The 22205-nt window shown below is 41.2% G+C and overlaps 1 protein-coding gene across 1 annotated transcript; it reads right to left on the reverse strand.

Annotated features, from left to right (window-relative positions):
- Positions 1-2666: 2666 nt before the first annotated feature.
- IL1R2 (interleukin 1 receptor type 2) lies at positions 2667-21206 on the reverse strand. Its single transcript, XM_020813701.3, has 9 exons — positions 20964-21206; positions 18632-18762; positions 18260-18518; positions 13551-13725; positions 11733-11907; positions 9538-9606; positions 6569-6704; positions 5187-5332; positions 2667-2943 (listed from the first exon to the last, which is right to left on the reverse strand). The coding sequence occupies exons 1-9, from the start codon at positions 20975-20977 to the stop codon at positions 2798-2800; spliced, it is 1251 nt and encodes a 416-aa protein (XP_020669360.3). The 5' UTR covers positions 20978-21206; the 3' UTR covers positions 2667-2797.
- Positions 21207-22205: the final 999 nt, after the last annotated feature.

Consider the following 22205-nt stretch of genomic DNA (forward strand, 5'->3'; position numbering starts at 1 on the left):
TTTAAATTCCAGAGGCATTTTTTAAAATACCTTTTCAAATATTGATGTACAACAGAAATCTTGCCCCCTCCACTCTACATGCCGTAGTTTTTAGTTATTTAAATATATTCTATCTGGTGGTGGCAGGAGATGGTGGGGTGGAGCACATAGTGAAAGCAAGAAATAGTGGAAGGAGCCTCAGACAAAAGCAAATATTCTTATGCACATCCACACAGGCTCCCTCTCTGTGTCTCTCAATACGTGTGCAGACACTCAAAAGGCAGGCAAACTTTCAGTCTGGCAAGGAAGCATTCAGAAGGAGACTAGCTGAGGCCAGTCTGAACTTTAGGCAGGGCAGTGACCTGCTTACCCTAAGGAGCCATCATACTGACATAAAGGCTGTAATCCACGTATGTGAGAAAGCTGGAGATGCTTTAGGTATGTTTTTCCTCAAAAAGTGCTTCTTATGCCAGATGACAATCTGCTTTTGGAAATGAGGGAGAAGCAAAGGTATTTTGTGATTAACAGCTGGGAATAATTCTTCGAAGAAAAGCAAAGCACAGTTCTTTTCAAGAGCCTAAACAGCCCTTGGGATCATCTACATTATTCATTCTACATACATGCTTCAAGAACTGGTTTACGCAACAGATAACTCTTATGTGAAGTGCTTTTCCTCTGGGTCAGGCCAACCAGCTTTGTCCTTTTATAGTGTATGTACTCCATGCCACGCCTCAGTTTTGGTCTGTCTCACACACATCTAAGAATCAAGGCAATATTTGTTGCCTCTTAAGCTTACCTAATCTTCACAGGCATTTTTTTTCAGCCCTCGGTATGTCTATATTTCTTCCCCAAAAGATTTTATACTTCTGCAAATGTTGGGGTTTCCAAGCCATTTGACACCTCTCCTTTAGCATGGTTGGAGACATTTTAGCTGTGCAAAGGCCCACAGTTTGAGTATGGGTTATCTCAGGAGTGGGAAAGAAATTATGGTTATATTTATGAGGTCCTCAGAGTCCCATTAGGGCTTAACCTAGCACTTCGGTCCCCTTCTCCCCACCAGTATTTTTTTTTAAATCTGCCATTGAGTCTCCTAGGTAGTTTTGAAATGTTTTATCCCTCCTCCCCTGCTGCTTCCCTCTTTAGGTGCCCCTGGCCACTGTTTTGAAAAACAAAGTGACATCAAGTCAGTATATATACTAAATAATAAATCATCATAATCATGTGCTGTCAAGTCAATTCTGACTTACGACAATCCTTTTCAGGGTTTTCCAGGTAGAGAGTACTCAGAAGTGGTTTGTCATTCCCTTCTTCTGGGGGCACCCTGGGACTGTGCAGTTTGCTCAAGGCTGCATAGACTAGCTCTTTTCCAGCCAACTATATTAAATAAGAAAAGGAGGAGGAAGCCATCAAATTGATTCTGATTTACGGTGACTTTTCCCATGGTTTTCTAGGCATCAGGTACATAGATGTTGTTCACTAGTCCCTCACTCTGGCGGTACCATGGGACTATGTAACTTGCCCAGGGCAGCACAGGTCACAGGGTAAATAACTGATCAGCCACACACATTTCCGCTGGTCTTCTCCCAGGGTGAAAGCTGGGGACTTCTGGCTTTGTCGCCAGGCACTCCAACTCACTGAGCTATATACCGTATTTTTCCAGGTATAAGATGCCCCCATGTTTAGGGACCCTCTTTTCTAACCAAAAATTAAGAAATCTAAGTGCGGCTTAGCAAGTCTAGGGGGAATGGGATAAAAGCACTGCAGGATCACTTTGATCCCTGCTTTCTCCCTTCATGCTAAGCCCCACGGGGCTTAGCAAAAGGAGGGGGAAAGGGATCAAAGAAATCCCACAACTGCACAATCGTTTTGATTCCTTTTCCCCTTATACAGCCACGGGATTGATTTGAATCTGTTCCCACTCCTTTTATTAAGCCCCATGGGACTTAGCAAGCAGAGAGGAAAGCAGGGATCAAATAGTTCCTGCAGCGCTTTGATCCCTGCTTTCCTTTTGCTAAGGATTAGCAAGTGGAGGGGAAAGCAGGGATCAAAGCCCTGCAGGAACTATTTGATCCCTGCTTTCCCCTCCACTTGTTTTTGTACTCTCCTCAGCTTACTTCCGTGTATAAGACGAGCTCAATTTTTGTCTAAAAATTTTAGACAAAAGTATAGTCTTATACACGGGAAAAGATGGTATATTATGCAGGATAATCCAACAGATAAATCAAGAGGGGGGAGAGAGAAGAATTTTCCTTTTGCCTCCAAAATTTTCAGATGACACACTTGGCACATGTTTCAGTTTTCACACATGGCACTATTCCAAGTACATCTATAGTGCCGAAGACAGAGGGAACAGGAGGGATCAGACCTCCTTCAGAGCTTGGAAAAGTTGTATTTTGGGACTACAACTTCCAGAATTCTCCATACAACATGCTGGCTGGAGTATTTGGGAAATGATAGTCCAAAAAACAAACTTTCTAAACTCTGTTGCCACATTTCCACTCCTTTGGAAGATCTACTTTTGAATATATGCATCTGTAACTGACCTGTTTGGACTTGAAAAAACAGCAGTTTTCAAATACTGTACAGGTTCTTTTGACTAGGGACAGGCATATTGCTGCTTAGTATGAAGAAGCCAGTTTCATTTGGCAGATATCAGGGTATAATGAAAAGGCAACACATTGCAATGATTGGTTTGTGGTTTTTTATTATTGTTGTTTACAGTCATGAGAAATTTCATTGTGGCTTTCTGCCTCGTTATCAAAATTTCTTGAATCACTTCTAGTTTCAACAACCAGGTTTCTCCATATTTTTAGTGAGATTAATGAGCTGCTATTGAATACAAAATATCTTGTTGTTTAGGCCTGAGCTGTCTGTTCTTCCAGCATTTATAGATATACACTGCTCCCACAATCACAGCAGCCAGGGCCAGTGGAGTGACTGCCAAGTGCCAGGACAAAGGACGCTCTGTGAAAAGGAAAAATCCAATAAATGAGGTGTCAAAATATGCAAAACCTAACTCAAAAGGTAGAGGTATTATTAGTTTAACCTTCCGCCTGCCCTCAAAGTAACACAGCAGTTCATTCCCAGAAATGTCAGGTCAGATCACATAAAACGTAAAACAACAACCAGGAACTGTTTTCTACCCCAGAGAAATAAAAGTATTGAGGCACCTAAATAAGAAATTTCCATTTCAAAAGTCCCTTCCATTCCTTGAAGAAAACTGCTTGTCAACATTCCCTCTAATTCTCCGTGCAAGGGGCGGAGCTCTGCATGGAGACTCCACCCCTTGCACGTGGAGTTCCAGCTGCAAACAGAAGCAAATGGATGGATACAGTCGCTTGTATTTAAAAAGTCATTTTAAAAAATCTTTTGGTTGGTATCTATGTATCTGATATCTGCTGTCCAACAATATACTACTTCTGAAAATTGTGGTTCTATTCAGGTTCTGTGTGTCTTGGATACTGGTCAGTCTTTCATTACTTTTTCTAAGATGGTGAACATGTAGCCTTCCATGATTTTTTGAAACGTAGCTCCCAAAATCTGACCACTGACCAGGTAAGCAAAGTTCATGAGAGCCGGAGCCTAATAATATCTGGAGGGCCACAGATAGCCCATTCCTGTTCAGAGATTTTAATGGCAATTTTCTGCCTGTAGTCATCGCCTAAATCCCGTAGGTCAGTTGTAAATGAATTAATATTTCCTTTTGCTGTTCCAAACTCACTGCTGAGATGAAATGTTTCTTGCTAAAAGTGCCATTCCCCCCCCCCACAAAACTTTGCAAATAGTAGCTTCCTGTTTACTTAAGGAGGGGGAACTGAGAATAAATTTCCAGGGCAAATTGATAGGAGATTCTCTCATAGCTCCAAAAAGCATCTGGTAAACAGTAACATTCAATGTCATTAATCCTTCAAACAACTTTCCCGGTTGCAAAAACCCATGTTTTCTCTCTCTTTCTCCTACATCACCCAGTGTGTTTCTGCTCTGCTTTGATCCAGTTTGCTTCAGAGCAGGATCTGCAGGTGTTGTTGACCCTAGTACTGCATTGTTCCACTTCAATCTGCACAGTTTGTGGTTGGGTGTCATTTGATGGCATCCCCTTATGGGTATTGATCACTCTCTCTACATTTCACAGCAGTGGACAAATAAAACAAGGAGGAAAGTGGAGGAAAGAGTGAAGTAGGTGAAAGAAGATAAGAGGGAAAGGCAATCTGTGTTGGGAGTGAGATGTCATGAGAGTTGGATCTATTCTGGATGTATGTGGACAGGTGGTATCAGTATGACCTGCAGCATCCTACTAACATCCAGCAACAAATACTCTCCGCATGTGTAGATGCAAATATGAGACCGAGCTATTCCAATCTTCAACAAAAATACCAGAACAACTCAGATTAACCTCAAAATGACTGGAGACAACACCACTTGTTGTACAAGCCCCTTAAATTCATTTTCCAGTCATTCAGGCAATACAACCCTTCTCACTTCTATGTTTCATAGATTGCACAACTTCACATTCAGCAGGTTAATTGTTTCTCTTTCTTCTTATTAGTAGTGGAGCAATAACTTTTACAATATATCTAGTAATGACATTTAACTGTTCTTCTCCATTGGAGCATATAGTCAACCCCCAAATACCATGCTTTGTCATTATTACCATTCAGAGCATGAATTGCTGGGTTTGGGTTTAGATTAGATCCAGATGGAGAACAAATGGCCCTCCAGATGCTCCTGGACAGCATGGCCACTATTTAGGAAAAATGTCTAGAAGCCACACATTTTCCATCCCTGATTATTCATTACTTCTGCAGCTTGGTTGGAGGTGAGAAAAGTGTCACTCCTTGGTTGGCCCTTGATTAGTATTTGAATGACAGGCACTTCTAGTTTTAAAGTTGCCTAAGTCACTGTCCAGCTTAAGTTGTTTCCTTGGCCTGTAATCTGGGTGGCCCAAACAATAAGCACTTTTGTATATTTCCAGTACAGCACGGAGCCCAATCAGGAAAAGAAGGTAGCTGACGTACTGGTTGGCATAACATAAAGGGAAAAGAATAATCATAATCATAATCTTAGTGACTCATGATATCATTTTGGGCACCTCATTCCAAAATGATAGAATCAAAAGACACAAGAAGTTCCCATATACCTCATGCATACAATAAATGTCAGTATGTCAACTTCACAGTAACAAATGGCAAAAGTATACAAACAGGTACCTTCTGGCTTGACCTGAGTTGCCTGCACTTGATGCCCAAGACTATTCCAGGCCACACATGTGAAATCTGTATTGAAGTCCACTTCTTTAACAGGGTCAAAAATCAATGGCACCTCAATGTAATTGTCATTGTTTTCTATTAATTTCCTAAAATGAAAAATAACCATTTATAGCCTCCCTTTTTATAAAACATTTCCCACATTTTTTATGACATTTCCAAAATACTATAATTCCTGCAAAGTTAGATTTAACACTTTAGCTGTGTGTGATGGGTAGACAGGAGCTGTGGCCATGATTGCAGTAAATGTACAACACACAAGAGTCCATATACTTCACTATACTAAACCAATATTTTTTTACACACAAAAAAAGTATTCAAAGCCGAAATAAAAACTGAAAAATTCAACAGACTTTCCGTGCTGAGGCAGTGGGCTCCAACTTGGAGCTTTCTAGGTGTTTTGACCACAAGTCCCTAGCCAAATTCCCCTTCCCATTCAAGGCATGCAACATAGTTTGGGACAAATCAACTCATCCACTTTGCAGGGTTGCTAAGAGGATAACACTGGGACAGTGGGAGAACTTGCATTGGAGACTTGAGCTACCTGCAGAAATGGCAAGATGATGCCTGGGGGGGGGGGGGGGGAGGATTCTTTAACTTGTCCATACATTACAATGGGGTAAAAAGTGAAGGCAGCCTATAGTCCAAAGTAACCTCTGCTTTAGAGACTATCTGGTAAAAAGACAAGGCACCAGAATTGATCTTAGGCAACAGGCCACTTCATGTGGCCGGTATATGAACAGAAGACATATGAGTACTGAAATGAAACGAGCGGCCATCTGCTTTATTCCCTTTTTACTTTGCCAGTCTTACAATATATATGCAGTTAGCTATATATTGCAAGATATTGCAGCCCCTAACTCATCAAAATTCCTCCCCCCCCCCTCAAAAAGAATGCGAATTGCTACTCATAAAAGACTCAGGAAAGAGTGGTTCAATTTTTAAATACATCACAGTCCCAAACACATATTTTGCTTAACACCAAAATATGGTCTTTTATTGGGGGGGGGGGGGACTGGAAGTGGATTTACAGCCATTCTGTTTCTGGTCCTCGATCCTCCTCCATGTTTTTGAACTTAAAACTTGAACGTAATCTTAGAACTGCAGAGCTGGAAGGGATCCTCTTGATCACTGTGTCCAGCCCCTGTTAAGGAGATGCTCCCAACCTCCAGCTCTTCAGCCAGATGCCTAAACCACAGAGCTATCCAGCAGTTCTGGTGGTCTGTGAAGCATGTGGAGGATCACAAATTCAGAAGATTTGGCCCTTGGACTTACCCCTCTTACAGGAGGGGACAGACATAGCATGGCAATTCAACATGACTTACTGAGGCTCTCCTTCTGTAACTCGGCCTTTTTTATAAACACTCTGAACATGAGTTTGGTTGGCCAGCCACCAGACATCAGCGTATGTACGGTCATTTACTCCAACAAACACTTTGCAGGGAATAGTCAGTCGGGAACCTATTTAAAAAAGAAGTATAGAAGCCAACACAACAATGGTGAAATAGTCACAGGCACAGCTTCATTCAAGAGAGATTTCCAGTACTGTAGATAATTGGTGAAATCATTTAAGTAATTCACAACCATAACGGTCCCATTGAATCAATAGAATTTACATAAGTGTTCACTCACCAAATCCCCACTCTATTCTAGTTGTGATTTACGACTTGATTTCAACCACAATATACAGTACATGCATCTGGCAATACATTGTTTTTTGAGGTGGCATTCAACAACCAGGATTAAGTGTGTGGGGAGGAATTTTGTTTCATCTGAGTAATTTATGATATATGTAGATTATTGTGAGCTGTTACCAGTCCAGGTAAAGTAAAAAAGGAATGAGTTAAATGGAACCACAAAAACAGCTATTTGTATCACTGGGAAGCCGTTACACATCAGCTTAATAGCTTGCAGGCAACACAGCAAAGGAAGCATTTTTCACAACACTTTCTTTGAAGGCGACTTATAAATTTCAGTCTCCTTAAAGAATTCAGTCTCATCAAAGAATTCTCATCAAAGATTTACCTGCTTTCAAATGGTAATCCATATCCATAGCTATGAAGTTGGGACTAGGAAGTGGTATCGCAGGCCAAGTGATTCGTGAAAAATGTTGTCAAATGTTTTGTGACTTCAGTAATGCACTGTGCAATTGTCAGCTTATTTTTGTGTTGTTTCTCTATGGTCTCTACCACAGTTGGTCTAATGTATTTTGTTGCCTTAGGAAAGGGATAAGATGGTACCCTCCCACACTTCCAAATACAGAGGCACATTTGACAGAAGAGCATGGATCCAGCCATTCCACTGAGACTCGTCACGTTCTGCAGAATCATCAGCAATACTGTGTGGCTAGGAGACCTCCAGCATCCCCTCCACGGTCTCTAGTCTAAGAGGGCTGAACAGACTCAGACTTGAAGGGGCTTAAATCTGCAATATTTAAGGTGTGCCTTCAATCTCAGAAGCAAACACTTGCTGAAGCAACTGGTTCCGTGAGGAATGTGAAGTGATGCTGCTAAATGGCTGGGAAAATCAGTGTCCGCATTTGAGCAGGTTCCTGGGCTGAGTCTTGATTACTCAGTTCATACAGAATGATGGCAGGCAGAGCCAAATTATTTAGTTGATTTTTCTCTGTCCCTAAACATCTGGTTTAACCAATAACCACATCCTTCTTGAGTCAGACCTTTATTTCAACAATCCAGTACCGTGTGAGTCAATGTACTTACAGTACTTGCATCCGGGAATGTTTCAGTGTTGAAGAACAATCTTTTATGACATCAGCCCGACATTATGAAATCAGTCCTTAGCTAGATCAGTTGGAGGCAGATCTCATAAAAGATTATCAGGTACTAGAGGTCTAAGTGCCACAGGACAGCCAACTTACCAAATCATGTCCTTAGTTATGTCAAATAAAAAAACCCCATAAATCTTCAAATGTAGTCCACCAATGCAAACGGTCAGTAAATTCCTATTTCCTCAAGACCTTCCCCCTTTTCTTGTGAATTTATTCTGTAAACACATATGACATCTGAAGAAGACTATTTTTAAACAATTAAAGTAAATAATAACTCTTCTCTCCCCCCCACACACCTGTGACTGGATTTTCTGCCAACAAGCACTGGAACATTCAGGCTAATCTTAATTGTTCATGTATGCCTTTTTGCCAATGTGTGGCTGTCATAGGTTCCCCTTGACATTTAGTCCTGTCGTGTCCAACTCTAGGGGGTGGTGCTCATTCCCATTTCCAAGCCATAGAACCAGCATTTGTCCAAAGACAGTTTCCATGGTCACATGGCCAGCGCGACTAGACACGGAACGCCGTTACCTTCCCACCGTGGTGGTACCTATTTATCTACTTGTATTTTTACATGCTTTTGAACTGGCTGCCATAGGTTCTCCCAATGCATGGGAACCACACCTGTGAAGCAGTAGAATGAAACTATTTGCTCCACACAATGTCACATTGTGATCACTGCACACAAAATACTAGCCAACGAAACCCATCAATCACAGTAACAGATCATCTCCCCCCCTTATCACAACAAAACACCCATAACAAAAAAACACCCTGATCACAGAAAACACCCAATCTCCTGAAGAGAACAAAGACCTGATGCCACAGCTACAAATACTCAACAATTCCACACACTATACCAGAACACAGACAGAGTTCTAACTCCTGACCTCTGAAGATGCCGGCCACAGAGACATTAGGAAAAAAAACCTCCAGAACACGGCCAAACAGCCCAAAAAACCCACAATAACCATCGGATCACAGCCATGAAAGCCTTTGAGAACAAACTGAATAGGATTGTTGGCCAAAGAGGGAGAGGGACCCCTAAGAGCTCTGTTTCAGTCAATAAAATATAATAGGCTATCATGCAAAAATAAAAATCCTAGGGATACTTATTTCGGTAGTTGTAAATTCAGTACAAGATTTTTAACACTACAACCCTAGTGAATGGGCATGCTTTTTTTATTTTGGGGTTCTTGTTCAAATGGTTGTAGAATACAGAAAGCAAGAAAGCCAAAGCCATGCCATCACCGTCAATGAGAGGCAAAGTACCACCTGCTCATCTGTTTTCCTGTCAGCTAATTCATATGATCAAAATCCCCTTAAGCTGGCCAGAAAACAGTTAAGCAACCCATTCCTACACTCCGTTGACCGTAAATCCACTGATCACTGTTTGAAGTTAACCTTGGAAGAAGTTTCTCTCAGCCCAACATAGAGGCCAGGGAACTAGAGCTTGTAAACATTGCATTGCTTTCACAAATCTCTTGAATATATTCATGACCTTACCGAGAACTGCAGGTACAATCTTTTGGTTTGGAGAGACAATCACGGGCCTGCTTTTCTTCTTCTGGCCTACTGAAAATTCATAGCGGGGAAACTGTGTGTTAGATTCATGAAGCCATCCATTAGCCTCTCACAATACATTTCTGTTGTATCGTTTACTATTAAAGCAGTAACAACCTCTTCAAGAAAACACAAAGGCCAAAAATCAAAAGCCAGTCAATATTCCAGAAGGTGGGATTTGACTTTTTTTTTTTTTTGGTAGGGAAAGTATACAAGCTGGTGTTATTCCAATAGAGCTGGAATGTTAGGCAGCTTGTATGCTTCCTCTTAGCTGATGTGGGAATTGTTGCTTTAATGAGGTACACACAGTAATGCGAGATTTCCCAAGCCTTATCTCACTTCCCCTTGCCCACTTGAAACAGGTGAGGTGGATTGGCCCTTGGTCGTTTAAGTCAGGGATAAGCAAAGCGTGATCTGCCTGATGGGCTATAACTCCCATCGGTCCTAGCTAGCAGAGTTAACTATGAGGAGAGCAGCCATTTGTGATCCCACCCACAACATCTGGAAGACCACCTTTTGACTTAAACTCTGACTTAAAGAATTCTGTGTGAGAGAAGAACTAGGTTCTCATCCTTCAGGGAAATGAAAAGAAGTGGCCAACGTATCTGAAAGAAATTTTTAAAATTATTATTATTTCCCTTTCTTTAAAAGGACTTCTGAAAAGATAGATGCAGGATGCGGTGGGGAGGAAACATGAAACACACTGACACCATCTGCTGGCCAGATTGTATACTAACATGTAAATTAATCAAGCTCTTGTTTCACAGTGCAGTTTGTGTAATTGTTGAAAAGGGGGAAATAAGACAGAGGGCTTTGTCTACTTTTCCCACTTGTGACCGAATATCACATTTCTCGTAGCGATTTAAAGCCACTTAGTGGGGCTGTCATAGGAGACAAATTACTCTTGTTTTGTGACTGGAAGCACTTAAACACAACTGCTTTGCCTCCCACAAGGGCTGGGAATTATTACTGGTGAATTTAAGCAGTTTTAGTTCTCTGGGAAACAATTTTCACTCCCTTATCTGAAGCAAAGAGCTGGAACACTGCTGTGTAAGCTCAGAGCTTGGCAGCTGACAGCTGTAAAGCTGAGAAACTGGAAGAGTAGGAATTTTTTCCTTGTGCCAGAACCCATTTGAGGAAACAAAAAACTATGTTATAGTTGAGGGTGTGGGTCTTCCACACATTAACAAATGCATTGCAAACACATGGAGTTTGGTAACTGGCACCAGTTCTGCAATCTACTGCGCTCAGATTTTATTTTAATGTTTTAAATGTCTGGTCCTTAAAACAGGGGAACATTTCCAAATGTGCAGTCACTGTTCAGTGAGATCTCTGATTTTAAAAAGTAGGGCAAGACTGAGCAGGGCTTCATGTAGTTTGGAAAAAAGTTACTTTCTGTACCGCTTCCAGAATCCACAGCCAACGTGGCCACTGACTCTGCTGGCTGGGGGATCCTGTACAGTTTTAGTGCAAGAGTGTTTCAATGAAAGCTAGCAACGTGCTTTTTTAAAAATGGTCTAATAAAAGATATTCATGTTTGCATTTGTGTAATCTTGGGGACCACACAACCTTTTCCTTTGTTCTTTCTCAAACCTTGGTTCTACTCACAATCATAGAAGTGTGCAGATTTGTCCTTTTGAGCTACATCTCCCAAAGTCCCTTATGCTGCCTGGGGAATTCTGGGAGCTATCCGTCCAAAAATTTAGGCCAATGTGTCTAATTCACCAAGGGGGAACATGTAGCTGTACAGAAGTTGGACTGCGACTCCCATCAGTCTTAGCTCACTGAGCCAATAATAAATCTTGGGAATTGCAGTCCCACAATGCCTGTCCCTAGTCCACACTGACTAGGAGCATCTCTCCAAGAATTTGATGAGAATTCCTTCCCCCTCCCTGCTTTATCTAGAGATGAACCGGGACCCTTTCTTGTGTGGAAGTTGTGCACTCTCACTGAACTACTGCCTTTTCTTGTGAAAATTGCAACATGACATCTATTCTGGTGGAACATTTCATATTATCTTCTTGCATAATGCGGCTTTTAAAAAACGAGAAAAGGCCAGATATATATATAGTTCTGTTAGAAGAACTGTGTTCCTCTAACAGAAGCTCTGTACGTACTCTGGCAGTATCATTCCTTACCAAGGGTCTTTAGCTGGATGATTCTTGTGATGTTGTATTGCCCTGTTTCATGGTCAAAGGTCAGTTGACAAGTATAGTAGCCTGAATCATCCAATGACACAGAATTGATTATGAGGTAATTTGTGCCTGTTAAAGCTACAAATTTTTCATTGTCTATGTTCAGAAGTGTAGAGTCCTTTAAAAAAAGAATAAAACAAGACAACTGAACACATAATAGTTAAATAGACTTGCCTTAGAACCAAGAAATGGCAGGTCTTGCTCTTCTAGACAGATCTTCCCCACGTCTCAAGACCAGCCCAGTACATGCTGCTTCCTGAAGTGAAAGTTGAGAAGGTGCCTCACACCTTCCTGCACAAGCTGGCCAAATTTCCAACTGACTTTTGCCTTAATAGCAGGGATGGAACTTCTACAATGGTTTCCACCTGGGAGTATCAGGGGAATTTAGCTGATACAGTATAGGACTGGTTGTGTGGCACACACAGAGCTTAGAGAAGTGAACAATTGGCATGACAAGTCCCTGGATCATCTAGCCATCTTGACCGAACAAGGTTTTCTTGAGTTGCCATCCAAAAAAACCTGCTGCCTAATGTAGTTGCCACACTCTGTCTAATGGTAGAGCCAGTTCTGTGGTAATTTATTGTGAGTGAATAGATTTATCATCCAAAGGTGGAATAAAACTGAACTTTTGGAAAGGCTTCATGCTACTGGAAAAATTCTGAGATGGGGTTTGATTTGTGCCATAATGACCTCATGTCTAACATATATTGCTTTAGTCAAGTATTCCAAAGCAAAATTGTGCCTCACATTAACTTTTTAAGGGTGGAAAAAGAGTATAGAAATCTGAGAAATTAAGTCACACATATTAACGGGTGCAATTTTTCTCTTCATGACACAGTTCTTTTACTCAGCTGTTAATAACTGAACTATTTAGCTTCTGGATATTCTAGATAGGCTTAAATGAAATTCATCAAGCCAAGAAAGGATCTTTTTGAGGCAATTTGTTCCTTCTGAGGTCATTATGCTGCTGTTGTACTCTCATAACGACTAACTGATACAAAGACTGACTGTTGTAGCAGTTGTCCTATACCCATAGGAAGAAACAGAGTGTGCAACATTACTTCTTGCACAGAGTCAAAATGCTTTTCCAGTAGTAAAAGGTTAGCTCAACAACTTAAAAGAGCATAGAAAAGTTACTATTTTTAGAGTGTCATGTCTAGAATTCTTCTCCGGGAGCAATGGTCTTCAAAAAGTCATTTTTAAACTTCTAATTCCAAATAATTTGTAGGAGAATTTTGGAATGCTGGACTTTGCCTTCTACTGTTCTAGCTACTTTTAAGTAACTCAACAGGCCACCAGGTTAATAATAATCTCAGATCAATTATTAGACTAGAAAACAACCAGACAACTGGATCAAACACACCGTTACTTAATTAACATGTTAATAGTGACTTTTTATTACCATTATTGTCAGGGACAGGCAGAGTGCTTTGGGGATTTCTGCTTCATGTACCAAAAGAACTTGGTTGGCTTTACTGGGCATCTTGACTGGAATGGGATTGGGGTACCATTTCTTACTCTGACTCAGGCTGTGAAACATCTTGGGCTGACCCTGCTTTTAAAGCAGGGGTGAAAAGCCTGTTGCTTCTAGATGTCTTTGGGACTCCAGTTCCCATCATCTCTAGCTCCCATGGCCAATGGTCATAGATGATGAGAGATGCAGTCCAAAAATATCTGGAAGACTAAAGGTTCCCCATCCCTGTCTGACTACTATAAAGTTCTGTTTAAATGTCTCCATGAAGAAAGTAGAAATAATAATACCTTGTACCATCTGAGTTTGTAGCCTGTATCCTTTTGTACAAAATTTTCAAGGGCCGGGCAAACAACATGTCCTGAACTCTGGACGAAAGCCTTCTGAGGATAGGAAATACTCCGAGCAGCACTTTTCTCCACAATTATTAGATGAAGAGATACATCAGTGCAATCAGAGGAATTCCTGAAGGAAGAGGACAAGTGGTGAGGGATAGTGTTGAAACACAAATGGGGAAGATTTATCCTTTGTTGTTTATCCCTTGTGTTTAACCCATTAAAATAAATGGAATATTAATGCAGTGAACACTAGAGAGTAAACACACATACGTAAGGTTGCATCCAGTATGTTCCCCCCCCCCCCATGTAAGTTCAGAGAGTTGTGTATCTGGCTGTAGAGCCAGTGGCTGAGAGTTCGATTCCCCATGATGCCTCCTATGAATAGAACCAACCTGTGTGGCCTTGGGCAAGCTGGACAGTCCCAGGGTGCCCCCAGCAGATGAGAGTGGTAAACCACTTCTGAGTATTTGGGGGAAAATGCTAGAAAGAATCACTGTATATGAGAACTGACTTAATGGCAAGTAATTATAATAATTGCTCTCATATAAATCAGGACATCTGGTTTTCAAAGATCATTTGCCACACGCTTAAGCCATCTGTCTCCCACCTCTCAAAATCTACTCCTCAGATCCATTCCACTGTATGCGCCTCAGGAAAGACAGTCATTTAAAATGTTTTATTTGAGACAGTGAAAGGCTCAGCTGGCTGGGGGGATTCTGGGAGCTGTAGTCTGAAAACTATTTTTTTTCAAATCCCGGTCAAAAGTCAGACAAACCTCATCAGCATCACAAATAAGGTTTCTTGCTTTGATGTCCCTCACATCTGCATCCACGCTTCCTCCATTGAGCTCCATCTGGCATACAAGGATGTGTTACCACTCTTTTAAGCCCACAATGACTTTGTAAGATATACTAAGCTCAAACAAGGAGTGACCCAAAGTCATTCAGCATACTTAATGATGGTTCAGAAATGTGAAGCCCGATGTTTCTAGCCCAAGTCCAACATGCTATCATTCTCCATTTCCACCTCACTGCTTTCTGACCGTCAGCTCATTATAATGCATGGGGCATATGCTACCTATCGACATGGGTGTCTGCATATTGTTTTCATGAGTTTGAGGGCATGGCTATGAGGATTCTCAGAATAAGTGCTTGCACCTGAGAATTTACCTCTTGTCAGAAATAGGCCTCACAGAGGTCAACAAAGCATCCTCACAGGCCACTGTGTAGGATTGTAGCCTGAGAAGCATTCCTTTGGAAACCGAGAGGCATGTATTAGTTTACAGTATAAAACCACAATGGCCTTCCAGAAATAACAGCTGTGGCTCTCAGAACATGTTAGTACATTTACTAATTGTAATTGGCTTCTATACCGGATGAACTCTCATGGCTTTTTCTTAACTACCCTAGAAGATGAATTTCGGTAAGAGTGCTGAGACTTTTCTGACTTATAAAGGTTTGCCAGAATGAGGGGTTCCCAACATTCCTTGGCCAGAAAAGAAACCATTCAAAAGTGGTCTTAAGCCGGTGTTATGAAAATTGTCCTCTGTGTGTACTGAACAGCAGGCCCAAAGGAGTATTTGCCCTATTCTTTACTTCACTCCAAGCCTTCAGGAGTGAAGGCTTGGACTTTTTGCTGGAAAACAATATATTTCCATGTGTCTATGCCTTTGCATTTAATATAAAAGCATAGGAAATTGTCTCAGAAACTAACCTCTTCATCTGAAATATCATACAGGTACCCTTCCGCTTGCAATTTAAATAGAAATCTTGCTGTACTTTACGCATGTACAGCATAGCTGAGGACATGAAGTAACAGTTGGATAATGTTACATATGTCACAACCCCATGGAAAGCTGAGCACATCCATGTTTGTCTGCACAATGTCCTTCACAATATTCGGGCTTGTGACCTTTTTTTCACCTTCCAGTACTGCCAGAATATTGCAGGCAGGATACTGACATCAGGACAGTGTTTCTAACAGCATGTGTTAAAGATCATTTGCCAATGAGGCAGTTTCAAAACGACCCTTTGGAAAAGTCGTGTTTCTCACATGTAAATTCATCCAGAGCTTTGTCCACACTGGCTGGAGGATTGTAAGGGTTGTAGTCCAAAAAAGTAATGTTTCTAAACTCTACTGTAAACATCTCACATTCAGGTCAGAAACATATGTTAGAGACAGCTTGTAGTTAGAGCTGAAAGCCTCTTTCTGTTGCAGGAAGGTGACAAACGGTGTATTTCTCTGCTTCCTAAAGCAGATTTCAAAAGAGTCCTGTGCTTAAGTCCTGAACATTATTACCACATGAAAGATGCTGTTTCAGACTTCAATCTTTTTTTCTAACTAGAAAGAATATCCTGTACTTTGACAAAGAAACAGCTTTCATTACTTGATGGTGCACTTCTGCAAACAATATGCCAACATTCGTATTGTTTAATTTGACTCTAAATATAGAGCGAATGTTTTGTGAAAAAAATCACATCTAGTTCTGCACGGGTGAATATGAACAACAAAAGCACTATGACCAGTAGCTGATCCTATGACTTGGGAAGCCTCCTGGCTCTTCACCAGCACCCAGAACTTGCACCATGGGGAGTATAAGGAACAGGGCCAGATTTATGCACAACTATGTAAGATACAATTTGAGGCCTCAGATGATGAAGAGTAATTATTAGAGTAATACACTTAGAAGGGTGATGCTAGAAGGACTCTTAAATTAGGCATAGCTTAAGAGAGGGATAGCTATGTATGTCCCTTTAGATAATGTCAAATTGCAACTCTCATCAGCTCCAGCTAGCTGAGCCAATGGTGAGGGATAGGTATGAGACTATTTTTGGACTTCAGCCCCCCCCCTCAAATTCAGCACGAAATCTCCCAGCGAGAATTCTGGGGGCTTTAATCAAGAAATTAAAGCCCTATCAAGTGTTTTCACTTTCTTACAGATGGCTAATTTAGCCATTTTTGTCCTGTGAAGAGGTGAACTTGATGGGCAGGGTTAGGTTCCTTGAGAGCTGCAAAGAATTAGGAATCTGGTGGTCTCTGATCATTAGTATCGGCATAAAGTGCCTCTCAAAAAACTACCAGACCACTAATTCCTTGCAGCTCCTATGGAGTCTAGCCCTGCCCAAGAATCTCTCCTGGCTTCTCCATGGGACAGAAATGGCGTAAACCTTTACGTTTGAAAAGACATGGCACAACTTTGATTTCTTTGATTAAAGCTCCCCAAATTGTGTCTGGAGAATTCCTACTGAATTCTGGGAGCTGAAGTCCAAGAAATGCAAAAGTCCCATGCCTAGTGATGGATGCTGGGAGTCCCAACATCTGGAAAGCCAAATGCTTCCCATTTTTGGCTTAGAGCCTCAGCACATTTTGGCCAACCTTAGTAAGATTACTACTATTTTATTTATTCATGGCAGAGTGTTTCCGTATACAGAAAGATTTTATTAATATTCACACAAGACATTCGAAACCTTTAAACATTAAAAGGAATGATACATGTAAAATGCAACAATATATACTCAATTATATATTAAAAGGAAATTCATTAAATCATTTTCTACCCAAATCATGCCACATCAAGGTTATTCTGCTGAGAATCTAAGTTTACCCTACTTGTGACCAGAGATTTTAAAAGTTATCCTAAGGGACTATAGTTTCTTGAATCTTCCAACCAGCATGACCGCTTGTGACTTAATACATTTGTGACTGATGACTTCTGTCCCAAGGCTTTATCTCAAAAGACCACCAGCCACTACACTCTGATCTTTAGCTTGAGCACAGAGACCGCGGTTTGGAGAAGAAGGGGGAAAAAAGACTAACATGGAGGAGAAAGAGGATGTGGAGGTAGAAAGGATAGTGACCAAATGGGTTTAGGGTAGATATTCTTGTCACTTTCCCATTTTCTCCGTCCAGAAATCCCACATTGCAACTCCTCAAAATGCTCTTAATCTCACTGTGGGAAACATACAGTTAAGTATATAAAGTGACCTTATCCAAAACAGATACCATCCAGATGTGTTTAGACTACAATCAAAAGGACACTCTCAAAAGGACTGAATATCAATTAAGGGCTCCTAAGTCATTATTAATTGTGAGATTCTACATTGATTCCCAGTCTGCCACTTGTATCAACAATGCCATTGTTGCCGTGTAGATTCCTAACTGAAATGATTCACAGCCTGGTAGTGCTATTCCTTTATTAACAAATGATTGTCAATTTGTCCATTATCTTTATATTGGACAAATTGTCCATTATCTTTATAGATGTATAAATATGATAGTTATATAGTCTCAATCTAATGTCTAAGGAAGTGGACTTGATCCATTAAAGCTCACATTGAAATAAAGCAGTTAGACATAAGGTGCCATGATGTATTTGTCTCTTGTTTTTTGTTTTGTTTTGGGGTATGTGTCGGACACGACTAAACAACTAAACAACAACAAAAATGTGATAAACCTAGGAGGAAACATTTCATCTATGACCTCAAACGTATATACACCATCATTCCATAGTGAAAAAGAAACCAAGTCTTAAATATAACAATACAACACAGATCTGCCATATAAAAATTGATTGCCTTTAAGCCTTTGATGTCCCTTTCACTCCCATGTTACTTAACTAACTACCCATGGCTAGCCAATATTCTTATGTGTCAGATGCCTACCTTTGAGAGCAGATATATTCCCCAGAGTCGTCCAGAAAGGCTGGTAAAAACCAAAGAGCATCCCCTTGGGACCATATTCTGTTCCCCACCTTCTCTGAAGGGATGGGTGTTGTTGAACCATTTTTGTACCAGGTGAAGTTAAGGGAGAGATCAAGAGGATCTGTGTGCCCGTATCTGAAAGGAGGACATTTCAGAACCACAGGTTCTCCTGCCACCGCAAATGTTGGTATGAAACGTACAATGTGGTCTTGGCAGTCAGCTATATAAAAAGCAGAATTATTTTGTATTAAAAAGGAGGCCGAAGAGAAGGAGGGGCAAGAACACATGAACATTCTGGATGAGGAATTTGGCCATGGTGATAGTTGCTTTCACCTGCACTTTCCACACGCTGGATTCGGAAGGCGGATGTATCCAATGTATGAGTACTGATAATATACAGGAGTCTCGGCACTGTATTCCATAGAAAACAGGAAAGTGAAGAATGAGGGATGACCCACTGGAACCTGCAGAGGAGAAGAAGGGTGTCACAGCATGCAACAGAAGTAGACTCAACTCATGGTGCTGAACCTTGCTGTTCAAAATCAAGGATAGGTTTGCTTTCGTGAGTCTTCATGTCCAGTGATATCACCAGCATCCCTGCATTTCAGCAACTTTGCCTTTAGACAGCTAAAGAAGAGCCCAGGAAGAGTGAGTGGTGCAGTCCTGGAGAAGAAGGTAAATCCTGAGGCAGGACTGTACCACAGCTAGGTTTATATAGTCCCTGTTCCTCTGGATCATGCCCTCCTCTTGCCTATGGCTCATGCTGTGGCTGGTTTTCTACTCATGTGCTGCTCCTTGGGGGGGGGGTCTTAGAGCTCTCAAAATGCAATGCATCGATGCAGTTGCCATTGGCTCATCTCTCTCTCCCTCACCCAAACACAATGCCCGCCCTCAGGTGTTGCATTCCGGGGGCTCTGGTTCTCACCCACCACTGCTCAGAGCCAAGAGGCTGTCCAGCTCCTATTCAAAAGTGTCATATCCAGTAGGTGAACACATCTGTAGCATCTAGGTCAGCGACTGGTGGTGCCTTGGTGGCACCACTGTGGAGGACCTCAGGTGGTGGAAGCCAAAGGGAGCAATACCAACTGGGGGCATGATGATAGAAAGCCAGAGGCAGGCTAGGCATACTCTCTGGGATATGGAGGAGGGAGATGAACTTCTGCTCAACAATGCAAGGTGCCAACAGAGGGCCAGCAGCATAATGCACTCCCAACCTTGGAAAAAAGTACATTGTGGATGGCAAAGGTGGCCCTGCTGATGGGAGTTGCAGTCCAACAAAAGCTGGAAAGCATGCATTCTTCAGCTTTCTTCTAACCACTGCACCACACTGGCTTTCAGCAGCAATATGGGACCCTATGCAGTTCTTTGGAATAGATCCTTCTGTCTCCTGTCTACTCTAGGGCTGTTCTTCCAGCTTCAAGTGAGACGCTCCATTTGTTCAAAAGCCATATGTGAGTGCCTCACAACACATGCACACACAGGGAGCTTGTGTTGAATTGACAAGACTTGTTATCTCTCTGCATTAACTCCAGAGAAGCCGCCTGGAATTGACCTTGCATGGATATTTTTCAAACAGCATTCCCCTGAATGTATTGCTTTAGCATAGCAAAGATGTAACACTGTTGTAGAAAGAGAGGGATGTGAAGAACAGCAGTAAAAAATGCTGAGAGGTGTGAGGTTATGCACCCTTAGGAACAGACCTTTTTAGATTATGGTTCTCAGTTCTCAGAACATTCCAGCTAGCTGGACCTTTCTGGAAGCCCAAGAAAGGAAGTTTCCGGCTCTGCTCTGCTCCACAACAATGCAGCAGTAAGAACCAGAACCATGGGGGGGATTGGTGTATTCTGCATTTTCAGGAACAAAACAAATTATTCAATAAGACAAAATTCCAAAGAAAATGGACCTCCGCATAAGAGCAAACATCTCCTCTCTTTCCTACAAGAGACACTTGCATAGTGGAAACATAGTGTGCACATCTTAGATAGATGCATAACTGGAAATAACACTGGTGAAGTTTACTTCAAATAAATGCTTTTTAACACTTAACCTTGGTCAAGGAGAAGACCCTGTTCGGTGAGACAGGAGCCCTTTAGATACTGGAAGTATACCTCTTTTCTTGAAGCAGGAAACCTGTCTTTTCTCTCTCTCTCAGGTATGTTCATTCCAAAACAAAAATTATTTATGAAACTAAAACTACAAACTGGAAGGAAACCCAGATCTTGGAGATGTTTTGACTTCTCGAAGTTATTTACCAACAAAATAAAATAATTTTAAACAATGGCATTCCTAGATCCCTACATAAACAACACAATACATAAAACCGAGCCAAACCAAACCATTCGTGCAATCTTTTATCCATTGGCTAAGCTTAGCAGTTATAATCATACAGATTGTTAACATTCGTATCCCAAATGTACATAGCTCCATGAACCCTTTGGCACAGTTATTACTACAGAACGAAACACTTGCAGAAACCCATCAGCTTGCTCTTTGTTCTATTTCGCCGAAAAGGTTTCTAAATTCTTGAACAATCAAGCTGACCATCATTTCTTATGCAAGCTGTCTCCACAAAGATGCTGTCGACTAATCTTTGCTCCTCCTATTCCCCCTCCAATAAATAGATAGATTGATAAAGAAATATAAATATTTCCTCATAACTACTTACTTGTACCTCCTCATTTTTTTGGCTTGGAATTTTTCAAAGACCTTTAAAGTACATCATTGTTTAATGGAAGATTCTCAAGCGGTGGTTTTATAGACAACTCAGAAAACGCAAGGAAGATTTTCCCAGGTTACTCAATCAAGAGTTGTCAGAACAAAAGGAGATTGAAGAACACCTTTTCCGTGTTCTGTAACTACAGGGTGGAAGGGGAGACGGATAGGACTGGCCTTGTGCATGTGTAGTGCTGAAAACAAGGGGAAATGACTGCTATATATACACACAAATACAGTTCCCCTTTTTGTGATGCTGCTTGTTTCCAACAGGGGAACAAATTAGCAATTAACCTCAGGAAAAAAATGCCTTCACTGTTACCAACTGATAGTTCAATACAACCGAAGATAACAGAAGAAATTTAAAATAAACTTGCTGGTATTATACCATCTTTATACAAATGTATGGTGCATCCACATTTGGATTTATCGTGTACAGTTTTGGCCACTGCTCCTAAAAAGAGGTGCTGTAGCACAATGGATCAGCAGAAAAGGCAGCTGAAATTATGACATTGTTGGAGCAACTCCTCTTTAAGGAAAGGTTCCAAGGTCATTTACAGCTGTTTAGGTTAGGAAAAAAAGCAAGTAAGAGGAGATCTGACATGGGTGTGTTAAATTATGCATGGTGTGGATGGAATTGCCATTTTGTAATACTGATACTGTTATGTGACATCAAGTCACTTCCAGCCCATGGTGATCCTGTGAATGAGTGACCTCCAGAATATCCTATCATTCACAGTCCTGCTTGACTCTTGCAAATTCAAGGCTGTAGCTTCCTTTTTTAAAGTCAATCCCATATTCGATCTTCGTCTTTTCCTGCTGCCTTCAACTGTATCTCGTATTACAGCAGGGCCCTCTCTATCTGCAGGATCAGTATCTACTGAGTCACTTATCCACTGGCTGAAAATATTAAGTACAATGGTGCCTCGCAAGACAAATGCCTCGCAGGACAAAAAACTCGCAAGACAAATGGTTTTGGCAATAAGGTTGATGACTTGCAAGACGAATGTTCCTATGGCCATGCTTCGCAAGAAGAATGTTTTCCGTTTTTTGTTCCTGCCTCATGTTTGCTGATTTTTAAATGTTTTTCTATGATGTTTAAAAAGTTAAAGTTTTTTTGATTGAAATTTTTTAAATTACCTGCACAATATGTATGGCTTTAAAGAGCACTTAATGAACCCTTTGTAAACCAAAT

The sequence above is a fragment of the Pogona vitticeps genome, chromosome 3 (assembly GCF_051106095.1).
Source record: "Pogona vitticeps strain Pit_001003342236 chromosome 3, PviZW2.1, whole genome shotgun sequence".
Classification (NCBI taxonomy): domain Eukaryota; kingdom Metazoa; phylum Chordata; class Lepidosauria; order Squamata; family Agamidae; genus Pogona; species Pogona vitticeps.